This window comes from Falco naumanni, chromosome 11, assembly GCF_017639655.2.
Source record: "Falco naumanni isolate bFalNau1 chromosome 11, bFalNau1.pat, whole genome shotgun sequence".
In the NCBI taxonomy this organism is placed as follows: domain Eukaryota; kingdom Metazoa; phylum Chordata; class Aves; order Falconiformes; family Falconidae; genus Falco; species Falco naumanni.
In genome coordinates, this window is record NC_054064.1 from 21,353,003 (window position 1) to 21,370,520 (window position 17,518).

The following is a 17,518-nucleotide window of genomic DNA, read 5'->3' on the forward strand; positions in this document are numbered from 1 at the left end:
TCCCCTTTCCTCTTCATTCTCCCTATAAAATCTTTGTCAAGTCCATCCTTCTCCACATCCACGCCTACTGCGACCTTGCTGTCTTCAGCCTCTAAATGACACTCACATTAGTCAGTTTTTAAAGTAGTCTAATGCAAAAGTAATCCACTGCTCCCAGTATTGAGATCTCATTAAGATATTCCTAAATCCCTCTTCTTCACTGTCTCCCTATTGCCTTCTAAATCTGATCGAAGCTCCTTTTATCACCCAGAGTTCCTCTTGACCTAACCTTCCTTCTTCTGTCCTTGCTCTGTTCTTCCACATCTTTCTTCTTTTATGTGCGCTCTCCTCATCCATTTCTGGCCACAATGTAAACCATTCACCAACTACACCTATGCTTTTGGTGTTGTCCACTATACCTGCAGTTCATCAATACCATTCCAGATGGAAAGTACCGGGATGTGATCGGCATAGTCCCCTTGATAAGTTTGAACCATTGGCTACTAAAAAGAAAGTTATCATGTACTTTTCTAGCAAAAAGGAAAGGAGACATTTGTCTTCTTATAGTGAGATTATGGGTTTTTTCTGAGTCATTCACAATTCCATCTGCGTACTTAAGCCTTGAATCAGAAGAGGAATTAACATTTTACTACAAATTTACCATCGCTATGATTCATGAAATTGCTCTTCAACCAGTCTACCTGAACATGCCTTGCAGAAAGCTGATGCCTAAATGAAATACAAATTTACATCTCTGACTTTTCAAAAGTACATTTTCAGTTCTTAAGACCTGAATTTTAGGTTGTAGCTTCTTGCTCTCTCCACTTGCTTACTATTAAACATCTCTTAGCTTGATTTTGGGGACTAAAAAGACACAAGACAGTAAGATATATCTTCTGTATTATATGCTTTACTAACCCAGCCCTTATTAGTGCACTGAAATGTAGCAGCAGGATCTGTGTTAGTTCAGACAAGGCAAGCTTACAATTCAGTGCATGTCAGCATGAAGGACAGGACATACAGATCAAAGCTTCCCTCAGTTCATCTTACTTTCTGTTCCTGTGTCTCCGAGCATTAGATTATGGGAAAACTTAACCAAACAAACTAACTCTTAGTCCCTTCCTCTCTTCCCCTTTAAGTGCTCCCCCCCTCACAAAACCAAACAGGAGAAAAACAGTCTTCCGACACCTGGACCCTTTGTTCATTATTCTGCAGTTCATCGAGAATTAACATCCGGTTACTGAAGCTTCCTCTCCCTCTGCCAAGGTGCTACAGAAGTACTTTGTGCCAGCCAGACATCTACGTGCTATTTCTACATGCCTCACACCTCCCTGGCCTGAGTAGAGTTTAACCCATTGAACTGCAGCCAGCAGTGACCATGAAGCTGGAAAGTGACGGTAAGCAAACAGTTCCTAAGAAGTTTAGAAAAAATGTTGCCACATCCACAGACAATTCCTAAAAGCAGGCTGGTGCTTTCTGATCAGTTCCTTACCAATGTCTGAACCTCAAAACTTTCTAGTCAGACTTAAGCTGCTTTATCACGATGGTATTCTACAGCCTCATGTCCATTTTACTTAGTTTAGAGATTCTCCACTTTTCTAGTAGCACGGCTGCTTGTGCATGTCCCTCGGCCTCCATCTATAAAGACAGGCATACATCTGTGCTTCAGTTTTACAGTGCTTCAGTATGTGAGTCGTCATTTCCAAGAAGCTGGGAAATGATGGTATGCGCAACATCCGTAACAAGATTAGAGAAACTATTGCCATGTCCATGCAGAATATAAGTACATGCTGAACTCTCATCAATTAGGATGCTATAACAAGGATAGAACCATTCTCATGTGTAACACAAAGACATGCCAAATGCTTTACCAAATTGGCTATACTGATTATGTCCTATTACACAACACCCACTATTTTAGTCCCACAGCCTCATAGAAACTTCAGCTCCTTTGGCTTTTGAGATTCCTGGCCATACAATTGCCTTCCTGCCTTTTGCCTCCCTGCCTATACATCTTTGTTTTCCTCTCAAAGTGGAGTTCAGTGGATTTCCTGTACCTCCTCACAGGCCTTTATCTTTAAAGCAACACCGCTTGGCTGCAGTAAGGCTATATCTCAAAATCGAAGAAAGCAGTAGAAAGGACGACTGCAGTCATCCAAGACTGTCTCCAAAACAACAGGTCTTGGAGCTCACATATACTCAGCTCACCAGGAAAAGGTGGAAGGAAGCATGTAGACCGTTACCTCCGAGCTTTTAAACCCTGAGCTAGTTACTAATCTACTCCGCCTCTTCCTCACCCTCCCTGATCTGCTCCACCATTCTGCTGCTCCTTTACTCCTTCTGCCAGAAGGCTGCAGTCCCAAGCAGCTCCTTTAACCCGTGCTTCTCTAACCCAATCACCCCTGCATCACCTCTGATAGACTCTGCAAGACCCAGGCTCCTGCTTCTCTTTTACTTTCTCATTTATTCCCTACTCGCCAGAAGACGAGTTCCTCAGCCTCTCCTGACTCCTCCTGTCCTGCCTGTGAGTCTCAGGAGCTTTTGGAAACGTGGAGTTTGGACGGAGGGCAGTGTCAGGGCTGCGCCTGCACCAGGGCGTTGCTTTCCTGGTAGGCATGTGTGTGCGTTTTGCACATGATCCTACATTTTAAGGCAGGGAGGTTTTTTCTGTGACACAGGGACTCTGCACCAGGCACTGCACAGCAAGAGCATCACCAATGAAACTGCTTCCATTCCTAGGTAGGTGAAAGCTACGCACTCAGGGAGCGAGTGACAGGTGGGAAGGGAGTGGGGGTCTGGTAAGGAGAAATGAGTGTGTTGGAGGTGGTGGAAAGCTGCTGGGAACACGGGTCTGAAAGTCCCCGTATCTTTGATCAGACCTGCTACTGGATTCGGTAATTGCATGGTTAACATCATCCCAAAAGCAAATCCCACAAATGCCAGTCTTTATCTCACTGTGGGTGTTGTTCTGTAAAAACCAGAAACATCACGGGTTACCATGGGTTTGGTTTGGTTTGGGTTTTTTCTCTCTCTCCATCTGCTTGGGAGGTTTTTAGACTTCACATGCTGTGGACAGTAAAACAGTAACAGAATCACACAGGTTTCTGTTTTAAACTCTGGAAGATGGTCTCCTCTCTCAAAAACAGAGGGAAAAGATGAAACTTGGTGATATCCAAACTGATTTGCATTATATATAATTGTTAGAAAATCATGTGGAATTTTCAAGCTTTTGAATTTTTTGTGAAATTTTAATTTGTCCAAGAAAACAATGCTTCAGTGAGATTTCCTGAAGCAATGAAATTTGTACTTATGACACTAGGCTAGTGAATATCCAAAATAATATTTGGGTAGGGAAAATCAGAACTGCAGGAGAAGACAACAGCTAAAAGGCTCTTTGCTTTCTGCAACCCTCACTATGTCCTGCTAACAATTAATAAAGTACAAAGTAAAAAACATACTTTCCCTTCCAAGTTAACTGCCTTATTTCTAACCGGTTACAGGGTGTGTATAATTATTCAGTGAGCTGTGAGTTTTCTCAAAGGGAGTGATTTCTTTTTTCTTTGTGTTGAAAAGCATATGCATTCATACAATGGGAAAGTAGTTACACCATTTAGGAATCGTCCAGTAGATGGAAAAAAGAAGACAATGCTTCCATAATACCGAAATAGTATTTTAAGAGATTAAATAATTTTGTTAAGTTTTTAAACCGTAATGTCATAATGCTGTAAATATTGAGACATTTCATTTTATTCTCGCAGACCATGCATATGTGTTAGCTACACAAGTGTGGAAGTGCTTGTAAAAATAAAACCTCTCTTCAGGGGAACCCTCTTTGGTATTTTCACTTGATATGTGTAGGGCAGTTTGGATTACACTCAATATATAATTCAGAGTGCAAATAAATGTCTGTGCTTTCCTGGAAAGTACTAGAGAGCCTTGAAAGCCTTTCAAATGTTTTCCTCAGATCACTGAGTAACTTCTGCGCTGGTTACCAATTTTATACTGATTGAGCACATATACAAGTTCTTAATCTACAGTGTCTGCTATTTCTAGCATGTGGGTAGTTTTACCAAAGAAGTACCTGTAGTTTTTGGTCCTGCCCCTGCAATATAACTGAATCTGTGATGATGTTAAGTTTACTGGAATACACCAATTTTGTGGATACCTTGTTCCCAGATCTGATTTTAGAGCTCGGAATGGAGTTCTTCAGATAAAGAAACAAGTTTGGTTTTCTTTTGTGTCAGTTCTGATTTCCAGTCTGCTGGACTATGGATGCACTTCTGCAAGCTGCAACATGACGTGCCACAAAGATGCCCGGTGTGAAGTTCAGGGTGGAACAACAGGCTGCTATTGCTCCCAAGGATATACGGGAAATGGCATAACGTTCTGTTACGGTAAACAGATTTTACCTATATGCATTGCTTTTATGTGTTCACTCGAAAAACTTACTCGAGTGTCTATTAGCTCAAGGATTAAACTTCACATCACAACACCTTACACTGGCATGCTTTCAAAGCCAAAAAAAATTTCAGTTTCTGAGAAATCTTACAAGCTACTCTCAGCCTACTATTTTAATATAACATACTGTGCATCTCAGTTGAGTATGACCTGTTTTCCAGCTTTCCTTTTCCATAAGGCATGCTGATGTATCTCCTCTGATTTAGCTTCAGCAATTTCCCTTGTGACTCAGGACTTCTGAAGCTTGGAGTTGGCATGGCTGCTACTTTACAGCCCCCACATCTCACGCACACATGCATAGCACTAGGCCACTCTTCTCAGCAGCTGATCATGATCAAACACAGCTCCTGGGCTACTCTAGAAGACTGAGGAGGTGTACGTGCCACAGAGACGTGCCTGCATGTGAGGCCAATGTTAATTTCTCCACTACAGCTGCTTGCAAGGGAAATATGCCAGAAATTCTACAGATGGGTCTGCCTCTGGATACTTCTATCTTCCATCCAAAGAAAAGGATATTTTCCCTACCTTCATTTTTGAGTTGTCCTCCACCGTTAATAGCTCTGGTACTTATTTCTCTCGATACATATAGCTATGTCCAGCTGCAGGCAGGCTGAAATTGCTATGAATCTTGTCAGTTTTCAGTGTCTTGAGAAGTAGTTATAAATATTAACCATCTGTTTGGTCAGCTTTTGTGTTTCATGCATCTTGGGAAATTTAGCAGCAACAGAGGCGCTTCAGTTTGGTGTGAGCACAGATGAGCGACCGACGTTTAGTTTGGATTTTTATAGCTCATTTGCCACGGTGCACTTGGAAGTGCACTTGTTTTAGGAAAATTTAGAATGCAAAGACTTTTTTCCTAAGAAAACTGCCTACCTTTTTAAAGCTGGGAATGCTTAGAGAGAAATACAGCTGGCTAAACTAATGAACAATAAGGAATCATAAAAATCATATCATAATTTAGATTGGAAAAGACCTCTGGTGGTCATCTGGTCCATCTCCCCTCTCAGAGTAGGCACAATTTAAAGAAGGTTGCCCAGGGCCTTGTCAAGCCAAGTTTTGATTATCTCCAAAGATGAAGACCACACACCTTTCTGGGCCCCTGTCGCAGTGTTTAACTACCGTAACTTTGAAAACTTTTTTTCTGATATCTAGTTGCAGAGTTATGTTAACTTTTGCCTCTCACATGCACTTACCACTGTACATTTTTAATAACAGTTTCGCTTCTTCTCCTCTGTAAAGCTCTGTGACACACACACCACCCACATTAGGTAGCTGTAGACAGCAATATGATCTCCCCTTTGACTTCTCTTCTGAAGCCTGAACAAATCCTGTTCTCTCAGCCTCCTCTTTGCATCATCTGTCACATCGTCACTAAACATATTCCTTGAATTTAATGCCAACCTTGCTCTGAATATAGGTCAATCATTATTTGTCTGTTGAGCTGGTCAAAAGAAAATAAGGCAGAATGGCCTTCACCACACTAGTATTGTGTTTGCACTAATTCAATTTTACTACCATGAGCAAGCTGGTTGATTTGAAAGTTAAGTGCACATTATGTTTACAGAGTCAAGGGCCTGTGCTTGTGAACAATGCAGAGGAAGAAACAAAACAAGTCAATTTTTAGCAATAATGCCTCACACAAATCAAACCAGCATTTACTTATCTTCCATGAACTGGTATCCACTACATTGTCTGTACTTTTCTAGAAAGTTGTGCTTATGAATCATCAATTAAACTTACAGTAAAGACAACTGTTGTTCTTTACTGACATTGCTGTCCTTCTTAAATCCATCCACTTTATATGTATCAATTATGGTGTTATAACGTCCATTTGTGTAAGGATGGATTTACCTTACTTTCCTTGTCCTTTTTTCTCATACAGTATCTTTTTCTTACTTTCTCTTTTGCCTGTATTTTCTTAGGGAAATCCAGATTCAAAATTCATAAAAACATTTATTGAGCATTTAAAGAAAATTCAATACAGTGAAATACATATTCACAAATCTTGTGAAACAATTAATTGTTTATTAGGAATTATATGAAGTGTTTGGAAACTCAGCCTTTAAAATAATATTTCCGATGTCAGTCCAGGCAAACCAGCTACTAGAGGTATTTGTGATGCTTTGCAGTTAAGTGGCAAAGGTTTGAAGCAAGGCTCATGTCAGGGGACCACTGTTTTCTCCAGTAAAATACCTCAATAGCCCCCAAAGTCACTTACCCTCCAGCTGAGCAGCAAAGCTTGTATCAGCACTGTGGGGCTGTTGCCCCTGCAAGAGAGATGATGTTTCTCTAGGGCAGCACGTTACACGGTGTATTATTAATATTGTGCAGGAGTCCCCTAACAGCGTAAACAAGTAACCTGAATTTTAAATGGGTAGGTTCTAAAGAGGATTAGAAATATAGGCTAAACCCTACCATGAATAGTTTAAAGCTCCAAGAATGCAAACCAAAACCTCAGTTCTTTAATGATGTATTAGATCTTGCTGTTCTGCGTGGTGAAAGCAGCTAGTGTATCTGCTGTTCTAGAGACAGCTACACATTTTTCTTCAGTTAATAATCTTAGGCTTTAACAAAGATAGTCCAGTCACCTTCAAAGGAGATCATGAATTTTATGTGCTAATACAGGCATTTTCTAAAGAGCATATATGGTACATTGTATTTACAGATTTGCCCTTTTAGTTAGTTAAGTAGGTTGCAAGAGTCATAATTACTGTCAACAACATTAATAATTGTGCATAGCAATGAAGCAACTTCTTCACTGCACTTATCCTGGTAGACAATTAAACCAGAACAGTTGTCATTTTGAGGGTTTATTCTGGAACAAGCAATTCAGATTCTTTCTCCTTGCAAAAATGTTGAACAAAACCCACTAGATTTTACGTTAGTCCTCTTAAGGCTGTATAGCTGGAAAACTGTCCCTTTTTATTTATGCGTACATTCTCACTGTTTTTAAAAAGTTTACATTTGTTTGTCTTTCACTTGCTTGTAATACCCCTTAAATACTAGTAAAAGTTCTTTCTTTGCAAGCTGTGTTTTCAGTGTGATACACTTAGACATTTTCCCTTGAGTTTACTGTGCTGCAAAAGGCAATAATGCCCTGTTACATTTATTTCCTAGCACCATTATTGATGAATCATGAATCACTGATGTCAGCATACCTTAGGAATGGGGTTTGTTAGTTTTTACTTTGCTCCCTTTGCCAGCTGGCTAAGTGACTGCAGAGAGCTCAAGATTATTGGATTTGCTGTGTATAGATAAAGACATATAGATATGAATTTAATTTCCTGGTGTCAAAGTCATGGCTTTTAAAATAATTATCCTCTTACGATCTTTCCCACAAGATTTCAACCACTTTAAATTAGGTCATGTTTTGGACTTTCCAAAGGCATACTTTGGCCAGTCTAACAAAAAGCTAATCCTCTTCATAATCTCATTGTCTTCAGTAAGAATATGTGCAGAAATGCACATAGTCAGGAGAATAACTGATTGTAGGATCTGGCGTCTTTTGTATATTGGAATTATATCTTACATAGCAATAAATTCCTTCTGTACGGTATCTTCCAGAAAGCTATAAACGAGTCACCTTGTCAAGTTTTACACCTCTGAGGTACAAAACACTATCCCATTCTTCTTGCTTCTTCTTTTGTATTTATATTCCTTGTTTTATGTAGTATTAGATGAGAGGGAATGGCCTCTGAAAATATAACTACGTGCCTTTTAGGGCTCAGTTCTTGGGCAGATGTGTCTTTTGAATGTAATGCACGAGACTTTAGCTTCACATTATCATACACCTAATTGAAGTAGCACAGCTAGAGCTCTTGGCATAAAAATAAAAATATGTCCAGATAAGACTGATTCATACACAAGTTATCTTCCTCTTGTGCAAAAATGCCATGCATGTTTTTACAGATAAATAGCATATATTCGCCACTTCTGTAAATCCATTTCTTTGTATAGAAAGTCAGCCATATAAATTAAGTGTTGCTCATAATCCCAGCTTTCTTCCAAAAGAAAATTACAGGAAACAAACAAAATTTTGGATCCTTTAGAGAAGATTAGAGTGGAAGTAAAACTTCATAGATGCCAATATTTTATTTTTAAAACAGAGGGAAAAATGAGTTGGCATCATCGATGCTTTCCTAAGCAGCTCTGCTGTTTCAATACTGGCTGCTTCTTGATTGCTGACTGCCAATTTGCTGCTTTGCTGGCACACTGCAGGAAATTAAAGTAAACAGTGTGATCACAGTGTTTACTTTAACTTTGTAAAATACGGAAGGAAAATGAAGCAGTGCTGTTTGTTCCAGGAGGGTAGGCAGGCAAGCAGGAAAAGTCTGAACACAATATCCCTCCCAGATATCCCTGCACAATATTCCCTTGTAAATGTCACTTGCAAATTATATTGCAAAATTAATCAGTCTTACTTGTAAAATACTTACAGCTCTTCCAGAAATAGTGATCATGGACTTATGCTGTCAGGGAAACTTTGTACTGAAACAAGACACTGGATCTTTTTCTGAAGTCCAGTAGAGGAGGATTTACCATTTTCCAGAGGCAAGAAATACATCAGTGCAAAGTGGTATTTCATATCAAAATACAGAATCCCTGTTAGAACACAGATCAATTTGTGTAAACTCAGCTGAATCAAATTGAAAACCCACTCAATATCTGAACACAAACATATTTTCTTGTTTTACTAAGGGTCATATGATGAACTCTCTGGCTTTTGCCAGCTGTAAAAAGGAGCTTTCCTGTGAGACATCAGCTCCTTGCTCTAAGGTGATGTCACTGTCTCCCACCATCAACCTTTATTGCAGTCACTGAATTTCTTCTGATTCACTGGTGTCACCGTTGCCATTCTGCAGCACCCAATTGCTGTACAGTTCCAAGGGAATTTTTAACTTTCAAATTAGCATGATCCTGTAAAACCACTGTGTATAATCATTTCATTCTATCCAGAAGTGTCCTTCAATAGAAAATTACCTAATCCCAATGCCAGTTCACCAGAAGAGATTTTTTTGTTTTCGGTTTTGTTTTTTGGGTTTTGGGGGTTTTTTTGTTTGTTTACCAGCAGTCATACAACACTGGATGTTACTTCTGTGTTTACTGAATAGTCTGAAATCACTGATATGGAAGATCCAATCCACACACTTCCTAAATTCATTTCACTGCTATCAGTTACCACAAGCTATAAAAAGGCAAATTGCAGCTGCTCTAGCATAGCACAGCAGGAGAAAGATATGCCTTAGCCAAACACAAATAACAGAGCTCAACACAGTGGGTGACAGCTTGGAAAACTTGGGATGTGCTACAAGGGATACCAAAGCAGACCACCGATTCCCAGCCCTTTTGACATGCTCCTCATAGCCTCTGGGCTCATCTCTCACTCTCCTGTACCCTTTTCTCCACCTTTTCCTGTGTCTCCCAATCTCTCTTCCTTTGCCGCCAAATTCTGCTGGATCTTTCACACAGTTTCAGGGTGGACCATGGTAAAACCAGAGCACAAGCTGTGTGAAAGGGCAGAAGCCATCTTCAAATTCAGAATTCCTACTCAATGTTTAAGTGTCTGGCTTTTTGGTGATCCCAAGAAGAGTTTGGAGGCACCATCCTGTTTGTTGCATATATAGGCATCATATTTAATTAAGCCCATGCCTTCAGGGTCCCTCTCCAGGACATTGAAAGTTTTCTTCCCTTCCATGTCTTCATCAGCCATAATGTAGTTGAGAGTTTTTCACCTTTTTTGAAGTGCAGAAATTGACTGCTGAGCTGTGCAGTGTGACCCAGCTGAGGTCACACTTGATCCCACATTGAAATTTCTGGACAGATTAGCCGGGAGGATTTGATATTCTGGTGCATGACAGTCCGCTTGCCTGGGACAGTGTTGGTGTTAATGTACACGTTAACATAGCATGTTCCTGGCTATTTGGGGACCTGTGGCTTTATGTATGGCTTTTGCCTTTTCATGTGCAAGATGTTACACTTTTCTGTGAATTTGGGAAGGGTTTGATGGCTGTGATGTATGTAGACTGCTGGGGACTAACCAGCTGTTGCATGGTTGCCTTCCAGTAGCGAAAGACAGAGCTATGTTTATGTTCCTGAAAATAGTCATACCCTCGGCTAACACTGTTAGACAAGACAGTTTTTGTAGAGTTGACTTTACTTTTTATAACAGAAATTGCTTACTGTAACTAGCTACTATTGAAAATATATTTTGGTTGAGGCTTTTAAGAGCAAATCCGGAATGTGAAAGGGGATAGTGGTGTGTTACAACAGTGCCTGGTGATGCGTGTGAACATTAGTCAGATGGAAAACAGTGCAGGGTGTTTGAAGTAACAGTACAATCCTGCTGAATAAGACATGGTGGAGGCTGTCTTACTCCAATTGTCTTACCTCTGGAAATGGCTGAGTCCATAAAATTTAGACTCAAATTGTTTCATGCATTCAAAGTGCCACGTCCAGTTTTCTCACTCATATGAAAAACTCCCTGCCAGTTTCTCACTTGAATGAGATAAAGAGGAATCTTCAGAGCGTTAGCTCTCCTTCCTAGTGCCAGAAAACACAGTTCATCTGGGCCAGAGATACAGCCCACTATAACCGTTTGTAAGACTGACCCTGACTTTAACAAGCCTTGGACCAAGCTCATGATAGATTCGTTATAGTCACAGATCTGAGCCAAAAAAAAAAATAATCAACTCTATCCTTTTTTTCCAGTTTTTGTTTACATTTTCTTGAAACGGTACTTTGAGCATGACTAAAATATAGTAATGCATTTTTTTTTTAATGGGCCAGGAAGAAACAAACTTCCTCTTGTTACATCTGTAATCATATCCAGTCTCTCTTTTAAATTAGTCCTTTTGCATCTAAAAGAGAGTTTTAAAAACGTGTGTAAATGATGTGGTAGAAAAAGAGTTATTTGTCTCAAGAATGTACCCAAACTTTCTAGCTGATCAGCTGCACATGGATGGTTTCTTTTTTGTTTACTTCAAAATGTGTTTTAACCCTTGCCAAATAATGCTAATTTCCTTTCTTGAGAAAATACTCTTTTCATCCGGTTTTATGGTACTAAGAATCAATCAATATAGTACATGTTTAGAGGATGTGGGAAAATTCATTTAAGGAGCTTTAAACATTGTTTCAGAGCCTGCTTACTTTGTGTTTACCAGAGGTATGATTCACTTCCTGTATCTCCAGCATCTGAAGTGGTCCCAAAAGGTCCAACAGTAACAATACATCCTTCTCACTTGCTGGTTTGAAGTAAAAGGGTGGAAGATACTTCCAGAACATGTATACTCATACATGTATATTAAATGTACACAGGACCTATATAGTACATATATATATATATATATATATATATATATACACACACCTATAAATGCCTATAAGTAGGCATGTGACTAAAAAGCAACCTTTCCTATGAAAAAATGGAAAGCAATCTCAGAATTGTCAGTTATATTCATTCTGTGGTTGTACAGTTGAAATCAGCTTTTGTTAAGAAAAGACCGGGATTTATTGGAAAGAATTTGCTTTCATAAATTCCACTTCCTTGAGACATCTTCTGTATGTGCACCATCCACCTGCATGTGGCAAAGTCCACTGCAGCCATCAGATCCTGCAGCTGCCTTTGGGGCTGTGAGGGTAGCGTTACCCACGTAACAAAGGATGTATCATAAGGAATTACACACATAAGAGACAACGATGTACTTTCTGCATAGCTACATTGATTTACATATAATATCCCACCCATCTGGCATACTCATTTTATTTTTGTCTTTGTTTAGTAACTCATAGAGTTTGATAGTAGAAGTGTTCTCTTTGTCCTAAAGAGGACGAAGCACAACAGCGATTTTCCTTTTTGTTTGTTTGTCTGTTTGTTTGTTTTCCTCTTCCAGAATAAACTGACCAGGAGTGGTGAGGTTGTCTGTAACCTCATTTGAAATGTGTAATTTATCTAGGATGATATGCTGGTGCACAGTTTTTTCTGTGTATGACTGTGAAAAATTGCCGACTGAGCTGTTGGCAGACAGAATATCAAACCCCGCTCAGCCCTGTGTGTATGAAAGAGTTTAAGAAGGTAATTGACACTTTGGGCCTCTATTTGCCAAAGAAAGAGATAATGACGTCCTCCAAGAAGATTAGAATCTAACCAAACATTGTGCTCTAAATATAGAGCACAAAGCCAGGTGATGTTTGTGAAAATGCTGCTGGGCTGCAGGAGGAGGGGGCTGAAGGACTGCAGTTTTGCACTGTATATTTTTTAGGTACACAGATTTAATTTAGAGATTATGGCTTGAAAATGAAATTTACAGTATGTGTGGGTTTTGGCGATAAGAAATTGATTTTGTGACCTTGGTACACACTAATTGAAATATCTGGCACTGTGTTTTGCTGAGGTTAAAGGAAGCCCTACACGCCTGGAACCGCATTCTTCTTTCACCTTGAACTGCGCTGTTAATCACAACCACAATCGCTGGCAGGAAGGAAGCTGCTGTTTTGCTGGGGTACAAGGAAGCTGAATAATCTCTGTTCATTGTCTAATGGATAGGCTGTTGTGTGATTACTTCAGGCAGAGTTTAAGAGATTCGCAATAACTTCAAAATGGAGACTTCTGGTGGAATTAACATTCACCGAGTACCAGGGGCCGGAGCTTCACCTGCTGCCAGGCAGTGGAGGGAGCGAGCAGGCAGGTCTGCGTGGTGGTGGCACAAGGAGTCTCCTTTCATCTGCCCACTGCAAGCGTGGCTGCTTGTTGAGGGCTGAGACAGCTCTGGCCTCTGCTCTTTGTCTCTGTGCCCGGAGATGATACAGGGAAAAGGCAAAAGGCTCTCTGGCTGTGCTCTTCTGGCTGCTGTTCCAGTGGCGGGGAGGCGAGAGCAGCGCACGAGCTGCTGTGCCCCTTGGGATTGTTATTCCTGTGCATCTTCCCTCTTGAAAGGCCGGCTCTAGCATTTAGGAAAAGCAGCTATGCCCCAAGGGACTCCACTGGTGGGGTTTTGATTTAATACGTCTGCTTTACTTAACCGGGTTTCTGTCTTAACTTAGACTTGTACAACTGTGACAGCCTAAAGTTGTCTATAAACCAGTGTGGCAGGGTGTCCTATTATTTTGCTTATTACTTAATGTTACACATTTACTAGGTTGGCACAGGATCATGTTTTTCAAAAAGGAAAATGAAAGCTCCTGAAAAGCCTTGACAATAAATGGTTATTTGTTCAAAAACAGCCAAGTCCAATCTCTGTTTATGTTAGTAGGCTTCATGTAATAGTGTTGCAATAAAGAAAAATAGCTCTTCAGGATATGCATTGGCTTTTATGTTTTATTTGTAATGAAAGCTATGCACATAGGCAGCAATCTACATAAGTTACAGTGAGAGAGAACATAAGCATAGATGGTGACTTGCATGTTTATATATTTAATATTTATTTGTGGCAAAGTGTCTGAATCTCGGTTTTAAAGAATGTGAAATTAGGCTGAGGTATTGCAGTTTTCATTCTCAGAAATTTCCGAAGGAACACTAGGTGAATTCATCCCACACCAGGAGACCGCTGCTCCTCTCCTGCCCCATCCATGCAGCGGAGCTGCAGGTCCATTCCCACGGCTGTTGTCCTACCTTTTCATGTTCGGTCCCGGGCTGGGAGTGGGTACAGTGACCCTTACTGCCCTCCTAATGTTGTAATGGTTTCTGGGTATCCCCCAGGTTCAAATGGGCTGAGCAGCACAGCCCTGCATCACAGCTGGTGACAGGAGTGTCAGGGAGGCAGGGAGTTATTGCAGCAGTGATCTCTGCATTACATGAAGGTCTTCATCACTGATCTCGGTAACATCAGAGGCCCTGAAAAAAAATGTCAGAGGAACTCCACATGATGTTGGTATGAACTGAAAGAGGAGTTCAGTTAAGCTCTGAGGGCCTAAATAGGAGCTCTGAGCCTTGCATGCGTTAGCTCTTTGTGGTGGTGGGAAAGGAATAGGTCAAAAATCATGTTACAGCAGATGCTTTGCCTTACTTTTTGTCTTGAATAAATCATTTTGCTGGGTAGCACTGAGCCTGAGGAAGCTCTACCATTTCAAAATCAGCCTGTAAGAAGTTCAGAAGGAAGATCAGTGGAAGCTGGAGGTACTCAGACAAACAGGTTTGGGCCCTTTGTACCTATCCAAAACATTTCGTTATTTAGAGCAATGATGAAGCATGCATCAATTCATAAATACAACCCACTGTGCAACATAAAAACATCAATATTTCTGTCCCATTGTGTAAGGGATATCTGGTGCATACAGAAAGAATTTCATCTCCTTAACTACCACAGAGAAAATGGGAAAGGCAAATAGCCTTCAGAAGTGATTTGACTTGAAAGCAGAGATGAGAAGTTTCTAAAACTTAACACAACTTTACATCTGGGCCAATCAAAATAGAAACTATGTGGGGTAGCAGTTGTAAACGATGCAGGGCTGTGATCTGGCTGCTTTTTTAGGCTTGTGATGCAAATCTTGGTACATTGATTCCACAGAGCTTTCATCATACTCAGCTCCATGGTTAAAATTTAGGAAATTCTTAGTAAAGCTGTCTTTAGAAAACGAGGTGGCTTCAGGGGTGCGTCATACAGCGTCACTGCTCTTACAGGAGAGGCTGGATATTCAGTCCTAGGTGTGTCAGGGCACAGTGGTGGGCTACAGAATTGTTCAGCTCTATTTGTATCATTTCGCACGTGAGGTCTGAGGCTTAGACAGATGTCAAAGGAGAGGCTGGGATAATATTTATACAGCTGTGGGCTGCAAAGAAGAGAACTGTTAACTGAACTTTTTCTACAACCTCTTGAATAAACAGGTAGTATGCTAATACCACAAAATGCTTCTTTTTGGAGGGAAGGGATGTGCTAGAAGGCTTCTGGGCTGTATTCTCTGTTTCCAGAGAAACCTATTGCAGCTTTTATTAGCTGTAAAGCACTTTTGAATTTTTACTCAAGGTTTGGTCTTAGACTGACAAACGTTCAGAAAACCTTTAACCTGACAATGGCACATTATGCTCAAGGAATGCCGTGCAGACAGCAGCATGCAAATCTGAGCTGGATATTCAAACGAGTAAGGGGTCTGTGCTGCAATACAGTCATACGGGTTTGAGTCTGCAACAGAAATCCAAGTGCAGGGCTATTGCTGCTTTCACTGGCAGCGTGGTAGAAATAGTCTCTTGATATACCTGCTGCCTCTGTTCTTGTTGCACTAAGCAATGTCAAGAGCACGGATGAGTACAGTAATGTATTTTATTACAGTTTCCTGCAGAAGGGGTGATGCTGATGACTTTCCTCCAACAGGGAGGTGACTTATGATTGACTTTTGCAAGCCACAATGGCTGTAGGACACAAAGCCACAGTTAGGGGTGAATTTTCCACAGAAATATATGTTGAGCACTTTTGAACTGCCTGGCTCTATCCTAGGTGGTTAAAGGAGGACTGAGTTGTTTCAAAAGAATAATCCCAGTTGTGGGTGCTGAGCAATTGAAAATCTGTCCCTGAAGTGCTTTCCCCCCCACCCCCCCCCACCCCCCCATCATCTGTTGGCAGTTTGGGCTTTTGATTGATTTATTACTTTATTTTTAACTGCAAAGACCCTTTAATTAGGGAGGGGAGCTGTGTGAATGAGCTGGAGCTGCTGGTGGTAGCAGCTCCTTGCTGTTGGAGATTCAGTAATTAAATAAGTAGATAATATCCTCCTTATTGAGAAGATTTAGAAAATCATAAGGACTTTGCATTATTAGAGTGTTTAACATCTGCAAATGGAGGAAAAAACCACCATAACGGTAATTTAGCTGCAATGCATGTGGAGGGCTCTTTTTCTTTCTTTGAACAGGCAAACACTAAACAATTCCTGAATCCCTCCTTGTTACTTATGTTTTCTTCTTGGTGGTTAAAAACCCCATAAAGCAGAAATTGAAGACTTGCTATTAAAATACTTGCTGACAGCTCCATTCAAAACATCCTTTCAAATAGTGCTATCACATCATGATTCATCTGCTATTCTGATATAGTTGCTTTAACAACAAGTACCTTCCTTCTTGGTTAGGTCCCATCTCTTTTCATTGGAAAATTCTTCCTTTAGACACTTCACCGAATCTCCGCTGTAAACAAGTCTTTCCCTGGTGTGGTACTGTTTGTGTTACAGAATGGATTGTAACCTCCCAAAAAGGACACTAACAGGCTTATTGGGGATGAAAAAATGAGAGGTGGTCACAGAGTGAGAGAGAAACCCTAGCATTTTTCACCTCCTCGCCTGTAGTATATGGGTGCAAGCCCCCTGCGCGATTAGCACAACCAGTCAGGGTTTCTGGCCAGGCGTAATGACCCCGCATGCCCCCATACCCAGCCAGAGCAGGCAACACCACACTCCTGTGCACTGACTCTACCCTGGGCCAGTTCCTCACCGGGTGTAAAGCAGCACAGCGCTATCCATTACTGCAGCCTGATGTACCTCCCACCACCTGAAGACCAAACCCAGGAACATCCTGGGGATTAAGTGGTCCCCGGTGAAGCAGGGTGAATTTTGAAGCTTGAAGTTAGAATTATTTACAGTCACTTTAACGGGACAACAGCTGCTCTTTACGTAGCAATGAGCCAACAGCACTGAAAGAATTTGGATCTGAATTGTAGATGGATGGATTTCAATTTGATTCAAGTAGCTGGACTGCACGATTCTGTACTGTAAGCTCTCAAAGTCAGAGCTTGAGAGAAAAATCATTAATTTGGAAGCTGATACTCTGAAAGACTTTTATGAAGCAATATATTTTCATAGCAGACACAGATCAATTTAAAAGTAGTAATCAAGGGCCATGTGCTACGTGTTCACGGACAGAAAATGTAGAGAATCTAGCCAGAGCCAGACACTTAACATTCAGAGCATTCAGACTAGCACCGAGGATATTGCCTCTATGGAAAATAGTATGGTTCAGAATTATAAAGTATTGTGAATTTGTGAGATAATCACCATGCTGTGCAGATATAAAGCTGCTGCCAGATTGCTGCCAGAAACAAGCTCAACATAACTTTTCCAGGCAAATTTGGGTTTAACTTCTGCACAAATTTCGGTGGGAGGAAGT

At 40.7% G+C, this 17,518-nt stretch overlaps 1 protein-coding gene across 3 annotated transcripts in view; it reads left to right on the forward strand.

Annotated features, from left to right (window-relative positions):
* Positions 1-2,098: 2,098 nt before the first annotated feature.
* ADGRL4 (adhesion G protein-coupled receptor L4) overlaps positions 2,099-17,518 on the forward strand; it is a 76,857-nt gene continuing 61,437 nt past the window's right edge. Inside the window, exons 1-3 of one of the 3 annotated variants that reach the window (XM_040610711.1) lie at positions 2,099-2,196; positions 2,658-2,718; positions 4,224-4,373. In XM_040610711.1, coding sequence (XP_040466645.1) covers positions 2,697-2,718; positions 4,224-4,373 — 172 coding nt within the window. In that variant the 5' untranslated portion in view covers positions 2,099-2,196; positions 2,658-2,696. Of the gene's footprint in view, positions 2,197-2,219; positions 2,719-4,223; positions 4,374-17,518 lie in introns of those variants that run through there. The other 2 variants (XM_040610712.1, XM_040610710.1) reach the window with 2 other exon arrangements.